This window comes from Sphaeramia orbicularis, chromosome 6 (genome assembly GCF_902148855.1).
Source record: "Sphaeramia orbicularis chromosome 6, fSphaOr1.1, whole genome shotgun sequence".
NCBI classification, from domain to species: Eukaryota; Metazoa; Chordata; class Actinopteri; order Kurtiformes; family Apogonidae; genus Sphaeramia; species Sphaeramia orbicularis.
Genome location: NC_043962.1, coordinates 11,696,052 through 11,713,264, shown reverse-complemented (window position 1 = coordinate 11,713,264; position 17,213 = coordinate 11,696,052). Strand labels below are relative to the sequence as shown.

Sequence of the window (17,213 nt, the reverse complement as noted above, 5' to 3'; positions counted from 1 at the left end):
ATGATCAAGACCCATCTGTTTCACATTGGGAGTAAAAAAAAAAAAGAAAAATGAAAGTTTGTTTGATTGAGTTGGAAGAAAAGTACACAGTTCAGAATAATTTGTTAGCATTTTCAATAACCAACCATGTAAATCTCTATGTTGTCTACAGCACTGGTATCAAACATACGGCCCGTGGGCCAAAACCGGCCCACTAAAGGGTCCAATCTGGCCAGTGGGATGAATTTGTGAAATGAAAAATTACACTGAAGATATTAACAATCATTTTAGTTCTGACCAATATATATAAAGTGGGTCGCACCAGTAAAATACTATCGTAACTAGAAAAGCACTCTGAGAGCACAGACCTCCGCCAAGACAGATCAGTAGCCCCCCCCCCCCCCCGATCAGCACCAAAATTTACTCATTTGTTCCTTGTGCCAGAATCAACATTTCCTGAAACTTTCCTCCAAATCCATCCATAATTTTTTGAGTTATCTTGTACACAGACAGACAAACCAACGCCAGCAAAAACATAACCTCCTTGGCGGAGGTAATAACATATAAATAATGACAAATCCATATTTTTCTCTTTGTTTTAGTGTAAAAAAGTTAAATTACATGAAAATGTTTACATTTACAAGCTATCCTGTCAGAAAAAATGTGAATTACCTGAACAAATATGACCAGCTTGAAATGTTTTAAGGGAGGTGAGAGCAATTATGACAATATTCTGCCTTTTATTAAATGTTTTGTGTATTTGTAGATCCACCATGATCTATAAGTTGTAATGTCTACATGTGTAAATGAGAAGCAGAGGCAAAATATTGTGTAAAAAAATTATTTATTTTAAGACATTTCAGGTTGTTTATGGTATTCATATTTTTAAGGAAGCTTTGTAGATGTAAACATTATCACAATGTGATTTAACTTTTAATTACTTTGCAGTCATTTCATTGTTTGTTTTTTTTATTGGTTTTATTAGTTTGACACCCCTGCACTACAAAAAATTATTTCTAAGAAAGTGAAAAAAGCCTTAGTTCTAGAACATTTGTCATATTTTTCATCTATAATTAGGGAAAAATTTTGCCAAGACATTTTTATATAAGAAAAATATTCTTATTTAAGAAAATGTGTCTAACTTTTTTTAAGATTTTCGAGCTAATATCAAGGTGATTTTATTTCTTGTACTAAGCACTGTTTGCTAAAATTCCAGAATTTTTGTCTAGTTTTAAGGCACATTATCATTTTTATAGACTTTTTTTTTTTTTGCTTGTTTTAAGAATTCTCACCAAGAATTATTTTCTTACCCCACTGGCAGGATTTTGTTTCTCACTATAAGCCAATTTGATCAGATTTAGGAATATTTGGCTTATTCCTAGAAGGGTATTTTTTGCAGTGTAATCTACAGTAATTGCAATATGACTTTTCACCAAAGTGCAGCCCTAATTTTTTTGCATAATTTTGCACCTTGAAAAATCAAAAATATCCATAACAAATTTACTCACTGGTGAAGTCAGTACACAATTCCACTTTAGTTTTTTCGCTCTTATTTTTTAGTTTTCCTGCTTGTTCAGTGTCACTACCCCTGAGTCTATTCATGGTATGGAAACCCCAGGTCATATCACACAGCCCTTCTTCCCAGATGGTTTTCCAGTTGGATTCATTGATTCGGCTGCACATATGTTCATGCTCATCCTTATGTCTCTGTGTGTGTCCTCTGTCCTCCAGTGATCAGCAGTGTGGTTTGTCGGTGTTGGACTGCGACCACCACCCCCAGCAGCAGGTCAGCACCATGAGTTTGTACGGGACCGGAGCCGGAGCTGGAGCTGGAGCCGGGGCTGGGGCCAGCGCCAGCGGGGCCGTTGGTGGAGCAAGAGGAGGAGGAGGAGATCATTATAGGGAGCAACGGCGGCGTTCGAGTGACCGCTCACGGGACTCCTCCCATGAGCGAGGAGAGAATCAGCTGACACCGTGTATCAGGAATGTCACCTCCCCCACCCGGCAGCACGGTGAGGACAAAGGGAAGAGGAGGGATGATGTGATGAGTGGGTTACTCTGACTGTGGGTCTGATTCAAGAGCCAGTGTACAGGACACGAAGGGTTCCAGCAGGGTCTTAAAAAGTCTTTAAAGTCTTGAATTTACAAGTCTGTATTTAATACCTTAAAAAAAGTCTTTAAAAGGTATTAAATTTGATATGGTAGGTCTTGAGTTATGTTACCATAAACTTGTTCGCTCTGTTGTGTTTAGGGCTGTTCAATAAGTTCATGGCCTCACCCAGAACAGAACAACACAGACTGATAATTTATATTTTATTTTTCAACATAATCTCCATTTACAGCAATGCACTTGGTCCATCGATGTTCAAGCATCACTATCCCATCATGAAAGAATGTAACATCCTGTATTATAACAACCAGTATTTCTGGATGAGGCCATGAACTTATTTGAACAGCCCTCGTAAATATGTCTGGGAAATATCCAAGCTGCAAAGAAAGTAACATTATTTTACTGAGTTTCACCCGTTCCAACCTGGCAATTTATATTGAAATTAAGAACCAACTATCATTATTTTTGCAGCCCCCGGTGAAAAATGACTCAGAACGGTGGGAATCAAGGCATTGAAATAAATAAATAAATTTTCCTAAATTCTAGGGGTCACAAATTTTTTGCCAGTACGGCTGTGAAATAGGTATTCAATTATGTTCTAAACTACTTAGAACAGAAAAAAAAGGTCTTAAAAAGTCTTAAATTTAACTTGTAGCAACCTGTAGGAACCCTGCACACACCTCCAGCATCATAGGCTACGTTTAGATGGTAACAATCTGAACCGAAAACGCAAAAGTGTTGTTAGGTTCTCACTTTCACTGCAAAAATCTAAATCTTACCAAGTGTATTTTTCTCATTTCTAGTCAAAATATGTCATCACACTTAAAATAAGAAATAATCACCTAAAGAGGAACTTTTCAGTGAGATATAAGAACTTATTTGTAGACAAAATATCTTTAAAATCGTATTTCAAGAAATCTTACCAAGATAATTTTCACTTGTTCCATTGGCAGATTTTGTTTTGCTTAATTCAACATTTTTTTTGCTTAATTCAAGCAAAGAAATCTGCCAATGGAACAAGTGAAAATTATCTTGGTAAGATTTCTTGAAATAAGGTTTTCAAGATATTTTTTCTAAAAAAAAAAGTTCTTATATCTCACTGAAAAGTTACTCTTTAGGTGATTATGTTTCATTTTAAGTGTGATGAGATATTTTACTAGAAATGAGATGAATACACTTGGTAGGGCTGTTCAATTAATCGAAATTCAATTACGATTTCGATTATTACACGCAACGATTACAAAAATTATGTAATCGAGAAAAAACGATTATTAATTTTGAGTTGTTTTAATTCACGCGCACGCAAGCTACCATGAGCTGCTCTGCCCCGCCCCCCTCTAAGCTCCAGCTGCCTGCTAGCCGGCAGGTCCACCCCAAGAGGAAAGTTGTACCTAGCGGTCTGGAAAAATGGCAGGAGAATCCCAGCAGAAGTGCTTGGTAAACAAAAAAGGCAAGTCAAATTCAATTGTATGGAATCACTTTGGGTTTGATGAAGAAGACGAAGAGCAAAAACACATCACGTGCAAAAAGTGTTTCGTAGTTGTGTCCGCACCGACCGCTAACACAACAAACCTTTGTAACCATCTAAAGTTTAACCACCGCCACCTTTATCATAATCTTATGAAAAACTAAAACGCATAAAAACAACTTCGTCCGCAATGCAATCTTCAGTCTCCGAATCTCTTTACGCTGCAACTCCCGTATTAACCTAACCCGTATAACCCTAACGTGCGTTTTCTAGATGGCTGATGTATACAGAAGGCCTGAACTGAAACCTCACGGCACGCCACTGAATTTACTATGTTTCATACTACATTGAACATACTTGAATTTATAATTTGCACTTTACGTGAGTTTTTTTTTTTTTTTTTTTTTTTTTTATTGCTACAGTTCTATGGCAAGTCTATAGCAGTTTAACTACAGTGCACTATTTATTTACAAAAGGAAACATACTTGAATTTACAGTACACTTATTTGCATTCAAAGATTTTTTGTTTCATACAAAAGTGAACATACTTTGTTTTAGTGGTTAAAAGCTTTATTCATGTTTAAAGAGTATATTTTACATTGCTTTGCAAGAAAAAAATAAACAACTTTAAGGTTAACAAATAATCGTTTTTAAGAATCGTGATTTCAATTGTTGCTAAAATAATCGTGATTATTTTTTTTTCTATAATCAAGCAGCCCTAACACTTGGTAAGATTTTGACTTTGCAGTGTTTAATTCCGCGTTTAGACATGCATTTTGGGGGGAAAATCTGCATGCAGACGGACACGCAAAAGTGTGTGAAATTTCCTATTTATTGATGTAATAATCCTCCCAGGTCTCATCCACAGCTGTGTGGTTCGCCTCCGCTGTATCAGTGCATCAATAATTTGCTGAAGGTAGTTAATGTGCCTTCTCTGCTCTCTACTAGTCTCTATAAAAGATTCGTGACAATTGCTGAAACGACTCTTGGATGTAAATTAGAGCGGCTAGGGCAACTTGAAGATCCGTCGCAGGGAAATAATCCGTTTTTAAGATTTCTACATATTTTGTTGTTTCACCCGACAGTGTTGTCGTGTAAACTGGGCCTTAGCTGTACACACAGGGAATGTGAGAATGACAACAGACCCTGTGGTGAACCAGGAAGGACTATGGAGCCACTGGTTCTGTGTGGACACTGTGGTGTATTTTTTCATAAAAGTTTTGTATTTTTCATTACTTTCTATTTTTATTTAGCTCCTTTTCATTGCCTTTCATGAAGCATCTTTTTAAAATGCAGTGAATACAGTGCAGTTACCTCTGTCTTTTCTTCAAAACCCCAGAGTTACAGAAGAATTTAAAGGCAGTCATACATTTTGTGAACTTTGTCCATATATGACTTAACAGCACAGTTTAACAAATGTATTTTAACCCCTAAAGACCTAAACATCCACCACCAACTAAAATCACCTACTGACCTAAAGTGTCTAATACCTGTCGACGCACTAATCCTATTTAAATAATTGAGAGAAAATGCAGTTTTTCATTTTTTCATGGTCATCCGATATGACCCATTTGGACGTTGAGAGGCTCCATAGTTACCATGGAAACACTGTCATCTTCTGCAACATCTTCTACAACCAGTAAAACCCATGGAGTTGGATCTGTGACAGTGGTTGGAGATGCTTGTTTTTATGTTCAGTTATTGATATATTTGCTGAAAAAGTCACTTTTTCTTAAGTTTTCTCTGTTTTGATATAATAACCTTTGAATTTACTCCGAACTTTAATGAATTAAATATGGGAAAATACACTGAACAATGAAAAATGCGGAGAATAATATTATAATAAATGATGATAAATAACTTTAGAAAGAGAAAAATCATTTGGAAGTTGTGACAAAAATAGGTGTGTGTCTCTAAGGTCTGTAGCTTCATTTACATGTAAGTGAAAGATTAGGGGAAAAAAGAAAGTGGAAGGCGGTTAATATCCCTCAGCAATAAACACTAAAACCCTGAGACTGTACAAAATAAAAGAATCATCGCCTTTTGAAATATGAGGTTCGTCAGGGTTGAGATTCAAAAAGCTCTGAAGAATTACTGTTCAATAAAAACTCGACAAAACCGAGTGTGTTTAATAAATTCAACTGGACAAAAATCTAGATATGTGCACAGATATGTAACATGATGAAACTGTATGTAGATTTTCTTCAAGGTAAAAAAACATCAGACTTTCATTTCTGTTTAGCGCAAATATGTCTGTTTTTTTTTTTAAATGCAGGTAAATCCTCTAAAAAATAAAAACCCTGGGCACACAGCCGGTTGGCAAGTTTGCTGATTTTGTCATGTTTGATATCATAAATGTCCCATAAAATGGAACAGCAGATGTTATGATGCATCATAACCTGGCACCAGTAAAGGTTTGAGGAGGATGTATACACACAGGTGCCATTTTTCATTTTACTGTAGATTAAAGCAGGAGGTGGTGAATACCTTGTACTCCTCCACAGTCATTTAACCCAGAATGAATGAGAATGACAAGAACTTTATCACCACTTAAAGGAAATTCAGTCGTCCTTTAGCTCAAATGAGATTTTTAAAAAAAAAAAAAAAAAGGAAAATATCTATTCGATTTGCAGCTAAAATATTAATCCTGTAGGTGCCGGAGTTTTATTAAAAAAATATTCAGTTTTAATATCAATTTTTTCTAAAAGCTGTATTGCTACCCACACACATTGTTTGCTTTTCTACTCATTTATGCTCTCATTTGTCTGTTCTTTTTGTTGTTGTTTTTTTTTGTCGTTGTTTTTGTTTTTTGGGGTCTCTTTTCTTTGTCTTTTTTTTTTTTGGGGTTACTGTTACAGTTCTACATAAAACTCAATAAAGATTTAAGTTACAAAAAAAAAAAGATTTCAAAAAACTGTATCTTGGAAGTGATTAGAGACAAAGTCAGACTGTAAATGAGTAAAATATTGGGTGTGACTCGAAGTTTATGATGGGAGTAAATGGACTCACCTAATTTGCATATTGTGATGTCACAGGGCCGCAGCCATATTAGATTGTGTAACTTTTTGTAAAATTGAAATTTGGTCATATTTACATGAAAGGTTTTTTTTTGTGTTTTTGTTTTTTTGTCATCTTATCCTTAAAATAAATGAACTTAAACATTAGTAGAAAGTAAGATACAGTAAGTTTTAGTAGTTTTGTAGTGAAGCAACAGAGTAGCCAAATCGGTTCTTCTGTATCAAAACTAAAACTAAATAAACTTGACTTAATTTCTTATTAAACCAGCTCAGGACCACACCTTCAAACATGATTTTCGTCTTCATTTTGAATAAAAATATGCCCTGAAATGGTGTTAGGATTGAAGGGGCACATGTTTGCTATTTATTGGTTGGAGGTGGTAACAAGATTTGGATCTGTGGTCTGTTTCATTCAGTTATGTTGCAACATTTCAACTTAAAGGGTTAAAAAAATTTATTGACAAAGTTGACAAATTAAAGACATTTTCTCTGTAAATTTGGTTTATATTAGTTTGATTAATGCACTGTATAGTTTAAGTCCCTATCTGTTTTGTTTTTACTTGAATTCAGTTGGACAAAACATCAATTTAATGTACATTTTTAGTTATTTGTTGCTCTTGTGTCGTTTTTTTCTGTCAGACCGTGAACGTGGCGATGGCGGCTCGTCCTCCAGGTCCTCCAGTCCTCGTCCTCCCAGGGTTCCTCTGTCCTACTCCCACATCGGAGGAGCTCTGATCGGGGGCCACGTGCCTCGAGCCCTCGGCCCCCCTGGAGGAGACCACCTCGCCAAGGCTCTGGGTCAGGGGGCGTGCGACATGATCTACGTGTACGACCTGGGCAGTAAAGACGGGCATCGCAGTGGGCTACGAGTGGGAGAAAGAGTGACGCTAATTGTGGACAATACAAGATTTGTGGTGGATCCGGCTATATTTACAGCTCAACCGAACACCATGCTGGGCCGGTAAGGATGGACTTTTTTTTTTCTACCTAGTGTTAGAAAGTAGAGGTTGACAGATATGGGTTTTTCTAAGGCCGATAACGATTTTTAAAATATTTGGTCAGCTGATAGCCAATATCTACAGCTGATTTTTGAGGCTGATATTTAAGGCTGATTTTTTTGTAAAGCACATTGACCGTAAAATACAATTCAAACACTCAGATAATTAAGATTTTTATGCAGCAATATATATGAAATTATTAAAACACATACACATAGTACTCTTTTAACATTTATTGAACTTCAAGTGCTGCCCACACAGGTGCCTGATCAAATATCTTATAACATTATTACTACTGATCAAATATCGGCTTTGAAAAAAAAATTAAGGCTGATGGCTGATATTGAAAAACATCAATATATTGGCCCGATATATTGGCCGAGGTAGACAGATATGGGTTTTTCTAAGGCTGATGCCATTTTTTAAAAATGTGGTCGGCCAATATCTACAGCTGATTTTTTTGGAGGCCAATATTTAAGGCCGATTTTTTATTTCTTTATTTATTCTTTAAAGCACATTGACCATAAAATACAAATTAAATACTCAGATAATTAAGATTTTTATGCAGCAATATAAATGAAATTATTAATACACATACACATAGTACTCTTTTACGTTTATTGAACTTCAAGTGCTGCCCACACAGGTGCCTGATCAAATATCTTGTAACATTTTTACTACTGATCAAATATTGGCTTTCAAAAAAACAAAAAAAAATTAAGGCTGATGGACGATACTGAAAAAAAATCAGTATATCGGCTCGATATATTGGCTGAGGTCGACAGATATGGGTTTTTCTAAGGCCAATGCCGATTTTTAAAAATTTGGTCAGCCGAAATCTACAGCTAGTCATTTTGGAGGCAGATATTTAAGGCTGTTTTTTTTTTTTAAGCACATTGACTATAAAATACAATTGAAACACTCAGATAATTAAGATTTGTATGCAGCTATATAAGTGAAATTATTAATATATGTACACATAGTACTCTTTTAACATTTATTGAACTTCAAGTGCTGCCTACACAGGTGCCTGATCAAATATCTTATAACATTATTACTACTGATCAAATATCGGCCTCCAAAAAAAATTAAGGCCGATGGCTGATACTGAAAAAAAATCAGTATATCGGCCCAATATATCAGTCTGCCTCCAGTCATAACTAATACGTGTTAAGATCAAGGTCTAGTTTATTTCTACAGGACATTTAAAATACAGCAAAGTGCACAAAGTGCTGTACAGATCTCTACAGTTTCTTGAAAATCTGGTCAACCGATGGCCGATATCTACAGCCGATTTTTGAGGCAGATGTTTTTTAAGCACATTGTTACTGTAAATATTGTAAATATCAAGCCCCGTGGAACCTGTGATTAATTATGGTGTCATAAATTCAATCTGTAATAGGATTTTATGTGATAAATTAGGTTTCATCCAGTCTCTGATGGAGGAGGATAAATACAGAGATGAATCCATCATCTGAGTCAAGTGCTAAACTGAGACTGCACTTCACATGTTTGTTGCATGAGGATATTCTTTTATTGAGTCAAACATTTCCTGTTTGGCTTTACTAAAGAGGATGGATTTTTTTTTTTCTCTTCACCTTTACTCCGTGCACCATCTGTCATTCCCACAGACTAAAAGCTTTAACTGTTGCAGCGCTGGACGATCTGCACATTGCTCTATAGTGTCCTTTTAATGCTATTAATCATAACCACAGCTTAGATAAACTATTGACCTGTGTTTTTATGACCACACACAGGCCAGGGTGTTGTTTTTGGTTTGGTTTGTTGATTTGATTGTTAACACTGTAGCAGTAAAACTATTGGTTGAATTCATACCAAATTGAGTTTATAGATTGCCGGTGACCCAAAATAGATCTCATTACATTTTGGGAAAAGTAGGTCAAAGTTCACATTTTTTATGAATTTTTAAAATCTTTTTTTTTTTTCCCATTCTCTCATAATGGACAAAATTTCAAATGTATTTAGCAGCAAAAACTATTGGTTGAATTCATACCAAATTAGGTTTATAGATTGCCAGTGACAAGGGATGTAACAATTACCAGTATAACGATAAACCACGGTAAAATTGCAGACGGTTAGTATTACCATTTAAATTCTAATTATCATGATAACCGTGTTTGATTACCACACTTTTGGGGGAAAAAACCCTACGTAAAGATATGCTTTTATGTTAAATATTTGAGTATAGTTTTAATTTATTACAGTTTTGATTTTATATACCTAATATTTAGAGCCAGTATTCACTTTTAAAGTCTTTGAAAAAGTTCGTTAAGCATCTGTGTGTTATTTATGCAATAAAGTATATAAATTTTTCAAATCGGATTTTTTTTTTGTGTGTGTTTTCTGGCCTTTTATGTTTTTATAGTAGGTTAAAGTGAAAAAAATAATAGGCAGATGATATAGATGAAGTTGTGCTGAAAAAAAAGATATCAAACGTGGGTATAGTAAACATTTCTTTATATATTATATAAAGGCAAAATCAAAAGTACTGAAGAACGGACAAAATAGGCTCAGACCACTAAGGGTTAATATTTGAATGTTTCTGCCAACAGAAAGTACATTGTGCCTATTATTTTATTTGTTTTTTTGGGTTTTTTTTGGCTGAATTCATGCCAAATTGGGTTTATAGATTGCCAGTGACCCAGAATAGATGTCATTAGATTTTGGAGAAAGTACCGGTAGGTCAAAGTTCAAATTTTTATGAATTTTTTTAATCTTTTTTTTTTATCCCATTTACTTATAGTGGGCAAAATTTCGCATATCTGTAAAAACATCAGTTTTTTTCAATTTACTTCAAACTAGGCACAATATAGAGGCAATTGATACTGACATCAGCACATGCATAGACATGATGACATTAGCTGGATTGATGCCAAAATAAGCTACAGTATGTGCGAGGGGCAGGGTTCATTGTGCCTGGATCCACTTATTTTATTATGTTTACTGTGTTAATCCATAGTCTGATTAATGAAGGATTGATAGGACAAACGGAGAGATGCTCTTATCCAAATGAGCATGAAAGAAAAAAATTTTAATGTGTCAATGTCATTTTTTGCTTTCAGGATGTTTGGTTCTGGGCGGGACAATAACTTCACCCGACCCAATGAAAAGGGAGAGTTTGAAGTTGCCGACGGCATCAGCTCCACTGTGTTCAGAGCCATTCTGGTAAGAAAACTCAGTTCAGCTCTGAAGTCATGAATAATTTTTTTCTCTCCTCACCTTCTCTGCCCTGTTTCGTCTCCTCCTCTGCTGCCAGCCTTATCTTTCCTCTGTCTCCTTACTCCATTATTCACTTCTGCGGAATAGATTTAACATCATTAGTCTTCAAGGGTTTGGCCATTTTTGTTCATGTAAAATATTGATAGAATTAATGTCTTTTATGATTTTAAATTTCCAGGTGCCTGTTCTAATCTTGTTTCCAATGGTGTTTTTTCCATAATGTAGTGAAAAGTATTTCATAGTCTTCCCATGATGCCTCATAACTGATGTAACTCTGCCGCTACATCATTACTTCCTTTATTCTGAGAGGCTAAGTCATACATATGTGATGTGAATAATATGTGTTATTTATAGGGTTGGTGATCCAGTGTGACTAGTGGGTACAATATAAGGGTTTTATATCATAGTAGCAGTATGTGTCACAATATAGAAATTGTTCTGTAGATTCAATAAGTACACACATTGTACTTCATCACATTTGATTATTTTCTTCTTTCCTACAAAGGGTTCCTGTTGAGAATTAATCTGTTTCTGGTTCTGTCACATTCATTTTCTTACGTATTTGTTTGTTTTGCTTTCATGCACATTTTCCTGCTTACATTGGTGCTGTGAGGAAGAATACAAAGTGCACAAATGACAAAAAACTGTGCTGTGAATAGTGTTATCTGTGGCCCATGATATAAAGCACAATATGAAACAGTACAATCCAAAAACAGCGCTACTTGAAATAAACCAAATACTGTTTAATTTGATCAGATTTTTCTTGTTTTGAGCAAAAAATAATCTGATAATGGGGTGGAAAAAAAATGTGCTTTGCTGTAATTTTTAAAATTTGTATGTAAATCTAACTTTATTTAGCACAGAAATCGCTCTCCTGTTACTTTTTAATATACTTACATGGAGCAACTGTAACTGTTCAAAGTAAAAAAAAAAAACAAAACACATTTTATGGAGATTTTTGCTTTATTATAAAAAGTGTTTTCGCTAAATGCAGGGTTCATAGGGGTGTTTGAAATCTTTGAAACTGCTTGAATGTCAATGTTGTGTTTTCAAGGTCTGGAAAGTGCAATTCTAAATCTGTGATGCAATTTATTTATTTATTTATTTTAATATTAACTCAAGCCAAAGCTACTTACAGAGAGGTGATACATTTGGAAAAATACAACTTTATGTCAAAAAAGAAAATCGCTGTGTGCTCTCAGGTCAACTCCAGGTTCATTTTTATCTTCATCTTTGCCTTGATGTGTGTGTCTGTAGAACACCAAGTGATTTCACTTTTATTCTTTTTTGATAAAACTTTGTGTTATCCTTTAATTTCTAAACTTTTTGCTATTACGAAACATAATTTTAGATGTTTATGGCATAATACAATGTACATCATAGTGATAAAAGGTGAAAAAATAATCCTGAGTATATGTATTCCTGTACACTGCACAAAATGGGTCTAAAAACAAGATAAAAACACTAAATCTAAGGAAAAAGGTCCTCAAAACAAGTGAAATATCTGTCCATGCAGCAAGAGAATTCCACTAGACAAGATTTCTTGAATTAAAATAGTTAAATCTAGAAATAAGCATGTCTGCAGTTAAGAACTTAACTCTTAGAATACTTCTAAATCTAAGTTGTGTTTTGTTTTTTTTTATCTTGGTATGAACCACATAATTTGCAGTGTAGATATGCATTTTATAAGGTGATACGCTGGAAAAATTTTATAATGACCCTTAAAGGGCTTGTATTTGACCTTGAATTTATTGATAATGCTGATTTACACCTTAATTAATTGGGAAATGTGGGTGCAAAGACATTTCACTCACTTTATTAGTCAGAAAAACAAAAAAACTGGTATTAAATCACCATCATCGCCTTAATATTATTCTGTTTTCGCATAAGGAGCATCACAAAAAGCCCCAGTTTGAAAACTAGGTCTGATGTTGCATTTGGAATTCTCTTTAAAAGTCTTACATTTAACTTGTTGAAACCAGCCGAACGTTTGAGAAGTAGCTTTAAAAGTGTTCTTGACGTGTGCAAACTGATATCTATTGGAGAGCACGTCACTTAGCGGCTAATGGTAGCTCAAGTGTGGTTGTGGTGTAATGGATTATGGCATCTGCAGACGTTAAACAAAAGCTGAGCAGGCAACGGGAGTAGGAGGAGAAGTGATAGGAGCCGAGGTTGTCTGCCCTCATTTTTACTGTTTCTGATAGTTTTTATTTTTTAGTCAGTGTATGAGTAGGTTCAGTTTACATTTATTTCATTTCGGTGTTAGTTTTTCAGTCATTGTGAGGAACGTCTTGGTTTACAGAAGCAGAAAAATACATCATGAAGGAATACATAACATCATATTTATCAAATTCAGAGTTTTGTTTACATTTTCCATGGCTTACACTGGAAAAAATCCTAATCTTACCAAGTGTATTTTTCTTATTTTCGGTCAAAATATCTCATTACACTTAAAATAAGACATAATCACCCAAAGAGTAACTTTTCAGTGAGATTTAAGAACTTATTTTTAGACAATAGACCTTGAAAATCTTATTTAGAGAAATCTTACCAAGATAATTTTCACTCGTTCCATTGGCAGATTTTTTTGCTTGAATTAAGCAAAAAAAATCTTGAATTAAGCAAAAAATATGGCAGTTGTTTCAAAATAAGTTCTTATATCTCACTGAAAAGTTACTCTTTAGGTGATTATTTAAGTGTGATGAGATATTTTGACTAGAAATTAGAAAATACTCTTGGTAATATTTAGATTTTTTTTCAGTGTAAGCCATGGAAAATGTAAACAAAACTCTGAATTTGATGAATATGATGTTACGTATTCCTTCATGCTGCATTTTTCTGCTTCTGTAATCCAAGACGTTCCTCACAATGACTGAAAAACTAACACCGAAATGAAACAAATGCAAACTGAACCTACTCATACACTGACTTAAAAAAAAAACAAAAAAAAAAAACACAACTATCAGAAACAAAAGCCAGTAAAAATCAGGGCAGACAGTCTCAGCTCCTATCACTTCAGATTTTTTTTTGCTTAGTTGAAGCTTTTTTTTTTTTGCTTAATTTGAGCAAAAAAAAAAAAAAAAAATCTGCCAATGGAACGAGTGAAAATAACCTTGGTAAGATTCCTTGAAATAAGATTTTCAAGCTCTATTGTGTAAAAATAAGTTCTTAAATCTCACTGAAAAGTTACTCTTTGGGTGATTATGTCTTATTTTAAGTGTGATGAGATATTTTGACTAACAATGAGAAAAATACTCTTGGTAAGATTTTGATTTTTTCCATTGTAAGACATGGAAAATGTAAACAAAACTCTGAATTTGATAAATATGATGTTACGTATTCCTTCATGCTGCATTTTTCTGCTTCTGTAAACCAAGACGTTCCTCACAATGACTGAAAAACTAACACCGAAATGAAACAAATGCAAACTGAACCTACTCATACACTGACTTAAAAAAAAAACAAAACATAACTATCAGAAACAAAAGCCAGTAAAAATCAGGGCAGAAAATCTCAGCTCCTGTCACTTCAGATTTTTTTTTGCTTAGTTCAAGCTTTTTTTTTGCTTAATTTGAGCAAAAAAAAAAAAAAGAATCTGCCAATGGAACGAGTGAAAATAACCTTGGTAAGATTCCTTGAAATAAGATTTTCAAGCTCTATTGTGTAAAAATAAGTTTTAAATCTCACTGAAAAGTTACTCTTTGGGTGATTATGTCTTATTTTAAGTGTGATGAGATATTTTGACTAGCAATGAGAAAAATACTCTTGGTAAGATTTTGATTTTTTCCATTGTAAGACAAGGAAAATGTAAACAAAACTCTGAATTTGATAAATATGATGTTACGTATTCCTTCATGCTGCATTTTTCTGCTTCTGTAAACCAAGACGTTCCTCACAATGACTGAAAAACTAACACCGAAATGAAATAAATGTAACGTGAACCTACTCATACACTGACTAAAAAAAAAACAAAAAACAAAGCTATCAGAAACAAAAGACAGTAAAAATGAGGGCAGACAATCTCAGCTCCTATCACTTCAGATTTTTTTTTTTGCTTAGTTCAAGCTTTTTTTTGCTTAATTTGAGCAAAAAAAAAAAAAAATCTGCCAATGGAACAAGTGAAAATAACCTTGGTAAGATCCCTTGAAGTAAGATTTTCAAGATCTATTGTGTAAAAATAAGTTCTTAAATCTCATCTATGCCTTTTCCTCTGAACGTCCAACTGGAACATGTGATGCATCTTAAAAGGAAAGAAGCTGCTTTTTAACCTGAATTATTTAAACATTTTGATAGGATTAGTGGCTCGGTGGATTTTACAGCTGTAGTTGTTTTTAGACACCAGTAAATGTTTAAGTCTATTGAGGGTTAATAAATAATGATCAAATAATGATAAATTCAGGTGTAAATCAAACATTTATTTTTGGATAGTTTGCTATCATTGTCGCAGGCCTAAAGGAATTCTTATGTTATCATTAAAAATATCTCAGGACTCAAACTAGGCCTGCATGACTATTTTTAGCCACTCCAAAGTAAGCCTAAGGTTTTTTTTTTCTCCACTACACAGTTAATTATTTTTTATTTTCTGTTGGAAGTAGCATCCCACACTGAAGTACTTTCACAGCTCATTTAGTCCAGTTAGCAGCGATGTTGGCTAATGATGTAAATAGGGTTAGGTACCTGCATTTTAAGGGCTTATCAAAGAGGCCGACCTCTGCTGTAGAGGAGGAATCTGAACTGTGACTTAACACGACCATGAATGACAGCAGAACATGGAACAGAACTCTCAGCTCAGTATTTTGTTTCTAACTCATTTTTTTTTATTGGTTCTGTGCTAAAGTCTTCTAATGCGTCATTGACAGCAGATATTCAGGACTGTCTGTCTGGTGATGTTAATTTGTTTTTACCCAATGTATTCCCCAGTAAGACGCTGATGCATAATTTAGATAATCGTCAGAATCCTATATTTGATTATTCACAGGCTGATAATCATCTCAGCGTCGCAGTGCTCTTATTTATCATGTCACTGTTTCAACCAATCAACATTCATTTAATTAAATAATAATACACAATCAGAATCAGAATACTTAATTAATCCGAGGAGGAAATTGTAGTGTGTTATAGTTGCTCCATTCAGGTAAAATAAAAAAAAAAAAAACATAATGTGTGTGCACTTGAAAACCCTCAGTCTGACTTATCAGTCGCAATACTGCCACCCGGTGGCCTGACTTATCAGTGCGCGCCAAAGTTTTTGCACATCTGGAAGGACAGACGGACGACGAACTGATGACAATACCCTGTGGCGAGTATCGAGGGTAGAAAGTAGATACATTTGTTAAATTGTTTTAATTTATTTATTTGAATGTGCTGTGTGATGAACAGCATTTTTAACCCTTTCATGCATAGTGGTCACTACAGTGGACAGCTGTTCAAAGTTGTTTTCTTGTATATTCATGGATTTTGTTGTTTTACTTGAATATCAACCAACACAGTGGACGCTTATGCTTCATCCCATACAATGTAATTCATACCATTACTGTTCTTGATCAACCTGATCTGCAGTAACATATTTGAGTGTAAATCAATTGCTAATGGTTATTAGACTGTAATTAACAGGGGTTTTTCTAAACAAAATGTTTTTTTGGCATATCTGAGTAATAACTAGAGACCCAGGAAAGGTAAAGTTTTGGCTTTTTTTACATTTAATAATTGTCTTGATTGGAAACAGCATGATACAACAGTTTTTCCAGGTAGATTTTTTTTTTTTAATTATGGAATGTCCTTTGCAGTGGACAGCATTTTATTATTTTTTTTTTTTATATACAGCTGTAAAACTCTTGTCCCCTACAGAGGACAAAAATGCATTGCTGGGTCTCAGGAGGATATAGAATGTTAAAATGTGAGAACAGATTAACAACATTAAAACAATATATTTCATAGTTTTCACACAGTATGTCAGTAAATGCATGGTGTCCAGCTGACTGGACATGTTTGTAACCCCATGAAAAATAGGTTCATGAAAAAAAAAAAAATTCAATCACATTACTTAAAGAGGAATAAAAACACTCTGGAAAAAAAATCTTGATTAAGGTTCTCATAATTCATGCATGAAAGGGTTAAGTTAAACTGGGAAACTTTTGTCCCCTACGGAGGACAAAAATGCATTTCTGGGTGTCAAGAGGATATATTCCAAATATACATATGAAAATACAGCTATAACAGGAATTTGTACAATATGTGCTAGACAATATAGTATCATTATAATGATTAAAAGAAATATATAGAAATAAGTGTGCAAAAAATATTGTGTTATTAAAATTATGTGGTTATACAACAGAATACAATATAACACGATAGATAGAATTTGATACCGTACGATCATATAAATAATACGGTGACTGGTT

The 17,213-nt window shown here is 34.2% G+C and overlaps 1 protein-coding gene across 4 annotated transcripts in view; it reads left to right on the top strand.

The window, feature by feature from the left end:
- LOC115420946 (BTB/POZ domain-containing protein 10-like) overlaps positions 1–17,213 on the top strand; it is a 37,374-nt gene that overhangs the window by 9,077 nt on the left and 11,084 nt on the right. For all 4 annotated transcript variants that reach the window (XM_030136582.1, XM_030136583.1, XM_030136584.1 and 1 more), the window contains 3 exons: positions 1,711–1,991; positions 7,214–7,535; positions 10,656–10,758. In XM_030136582.1, the coding sequence (XP_029992442.1) occupies positions 1,711–1,991; positions 7,214–7,535; positions 10,656–10,758 (706 nt within the window). The remainder of the gene's footprint in view (positions 1–1,710; positions 1,992–7,213; positions 7,536–10,655; positions 10,759–17,213) is intronic.